The 3,015-nt window shown below is 31.7% G+C and overlaps 1 protein-coding gene across 1 annotated transcript in view; it reads left to right on the top strand.

The window, feature by feature from the left end:
- Window positions 1–3,015, top strand: part of MAP2 (microtubule-associated protein 2) — a gene marked incomplete at its 5' end in the record, with an annotated part of 62,717 nt that overhangs the window by 21,882 nt on the left and 37,820 nt on the right. Inside the window, one exon of the mRNA XM_008570415.1 lies at window positions 943–1,004. Coding sequence (XP_008568637.1) covers window positions 943–1,004 — 62 coding nt within the window. The remainder of the gene's footprint in view (window positions 1–942; window positions 1,005–3,015) is intronic.

The raw sequence follows: 3,015 nt of genomic DNA, 5'->3' as shown, positions 1-3,015 counted from the left end.
ATAAGGATATGTATTTTTTTTCCTGAGGGTTTCTCTTTTATGAAAGAAAATTAAGGTGGAAGTAAAGACACAGCTTGCGTATTTTATTGTCTAAGCTCAGTTTTCAAATATGGATGGTTTTCCCAAACACAAAGGATTGTTTTAAATCATGAGTGATATTTAAGTCAAGTCAGGTAAGTCATCAACAGAGAATATGCTAGTATTAATAGAGTATAAAATTGAAACCAGAAGTATAAAACAGCAGCAAGAGAAACAACAGTAACAGATGTGGTAATAATTTCATACAGGAAGTGCATGTGTAGAACATGTTCTGTATTTACTGAACTTAAAATTCCTTTTGTGTTTTCTGTCCTTGATAAGCTATTTTTCTTCTCTTCTCATGTGATGCATTTTTACATCAAACAGGTGTGTCACACATATCATGAAATGAAGGGGTACATAGGGAAAGGCGTTGGCTGGTCATGATAGTTGAAAATATAAAATGCAGAAAAATGCATAGACTTCCAGAACAAGAATAGGGTTTGGAAATCTCTGTGAACACTCTTCTGTATCATGCCAACCCTACACCCCATTCAGCTCCCTGTTTCTTAAATTCTGCAGCATCTCCATTGCTATTCTGTAACTTCCATTCTAAAGGATCTATCCTCATGTAGCAGTGATTCAAAGGTATGCTGGTGATCAATAGGAAATTATCTGGTGTGCTTACCTGTGCTTTGGTTGACACTGGGTTATATTAATCAGCACACACTGTAGTTGGAGCCACATGCTATGTTACTGTTACTCAGGTTTCTTCAGTTACTGAATTTGAGTCTCCAAGTAAGCCAAAGTTTGCTTTGCATTAGTCTGTTGACACAACTGAATATCTAAAAGGTATTGAAAAATGCATTTATGTGGATTTTAGCCACTAAGTTTGGGGTCGTTTGTGTCTTTTCTTTTCAACAGCAGCAAGTGGTGAATCAACTCAGGCTCCCAGTGTATTTAAACAGGCAAAGGACAAAATCTCTGTGAGTAAAATAAGTTTTTCCTTGTTCTTCATTTGAAGTTCCTTTTGGTATTAGTTGCCGCATCGTAATAACATTAGATATTATATAGACTTTAGATATTTACTTTTAAATGCCATTTTTAATCATCCACTCAGAATGATTCTCAGTGGCATCCGGGTATGGATTAACATCTTCTGGAACAACATGTGATGGTAGTTAGTGAGGACATAGCTGGGCTGCCTCATTATTTATTTATTTTTAAAATTTATATATTTATTATTATGATGATTTTTTGCATTCTAAGGTGTTGTTGCAGAGCAATTGGAGGGTGAAGGAGAGGGGAGGCGGGGTGAGGGGAAGGGGAAAGGGGATACGGTGGGAGGAAGAGGGAGGAGGGGGGTATGGTCGGGCTGTCTATTAGTAAGAGAAAAATGTATAAAGCAGCCCAATGATCTGGCAAAAATGGGGAAGCCCAACTTATTTACTTTTCACAGAACCAAGGTAAATCATTATAGTCAACATTAGCTATATTTTATAATACATCTTCATTGTTTTTATTAAAAAATAGGAAGATACCCAAATGAAACATGCAAATGAGCAAAAAGAAGTAAAAATCAATTATGATCTCCTTATCTAAGGATAACAACAGTTACCATTTTGGTGTAAAATCTTTATTTTTCTCTACACATCTATAGGTTCAATAACAAAAATAGAAACACTGTGTATCATTTTTAAACAGTAAACATATTTCCATATCATTAAACATTCTTGTACTCATTTTAATGACTACATAAAATTGCATTTTATTTATTTACAGTGATATACTTATTCATTTTTTTTTATTTGGCATTGAAACTACTTTTGCTGTTGTTATTTTTTAAATATTACTGTACAGATCTTTTTGACTAAGTTCATGAATGTATCCATATGCATTTTCTTAGGATAATTTTCTACTACTGCAATTATTGTTTCAAGAAGAACGTCCATATTTAATGTTTTTGCTGCATATTACCAAATCACTCTTCCAAAAGGTTCTATCCACTTACACATCCTGCAGCTGTATACGAGCATGAGTGTCTGTATTCATGCTTATTACTAGATATTTCTTTATTGTTCTATATTTGCCAAATTATAGAGATGAAATGTATTATTGTTTCAATTTGGTTGTATTAATGTTGTTTAACTTCTTTATATGTTTATAAATATTTTCTATTCTTTTGTGAATTTTATTATTTTATATTATTAACCATATTTTAAAGACCAAAACCAACATCAAGTATTTTTACTCCTTTATGGTAGAAAAAAAAAATTAAGGCTGCTTACGAAATCCTAAAATTGCAACGAATAGTTTGAATGTTGTTAATTAGTACCTTATCACAATGTTCTGATTGTCAGCAATCACATATGATACATAAATTATAGTTCTTAGTTTAGCATTCTAAAAACTGATCAGATTTAAGACTTCCATTTTTATTTTTGTGAAAAATAGTGGTTAATTTCCAGTGACAGCCAAACCTTTGATATCATTTTGAATCTAGGGGCTTTACATTGATAAAGGAAAATGTTTGATTTTTTTATTAATGTTTTCAGACATATTCTGAACATATAGGAAATAATAGAAGTTATTTATTGTTTTGGTAGATATTAGGCTTTGGTAAATATTTTGAGCACACTGTGATTTCAAGAATTTGTATCTCTTTACCCTCTGTTTCTGATGGAGAACTAGGGAGTTGCAGTGATTAAGAGAAGGGTTATAAAGCAGACCATGTCCAAAATCTTGAACATTTATTAGCTGTATGATCTTTTTCTTCCTATGTTTTAATTTTGTAAAAATAAGGAGGGGGAAATAAAAAATTCTTGTAGCATAAGTTAGTTGTGAAAATTAAATTTAATAATTTTATAAAGCAGTACACAGTGTAATGTCTAAAACATAGCATCCATTCAATAAATAGCAGTAGTTGTTCATTGTTATGATTATTATTTTAATTTAAATGGTGGAAGTTTTCAGAAGCAGATATAGAAAATAAGTCAG

The sequence above is a fragment of the Galeopterus variegatus genome, unplaced genomic scaffold, assembly GCF_000696425.1.
Source record: "Galeopterus variegatus unplaced genomic scaffold, G_variegatus-3.0.2 Scaffold600, whole genome shotgun sequence".
Taxonomy (NCBI): domain Eukaryota; kingdom Metazoa; phylum Chordata; class Mammalia; order Dermoptera; family Cynocephalidae; genus Galeopterus; species Galeopterus variegatus.
Note: the sequence above shows the minus strand (reverse complement) of the source record. Positions and strands in the feature narration are given on the sequence as shown.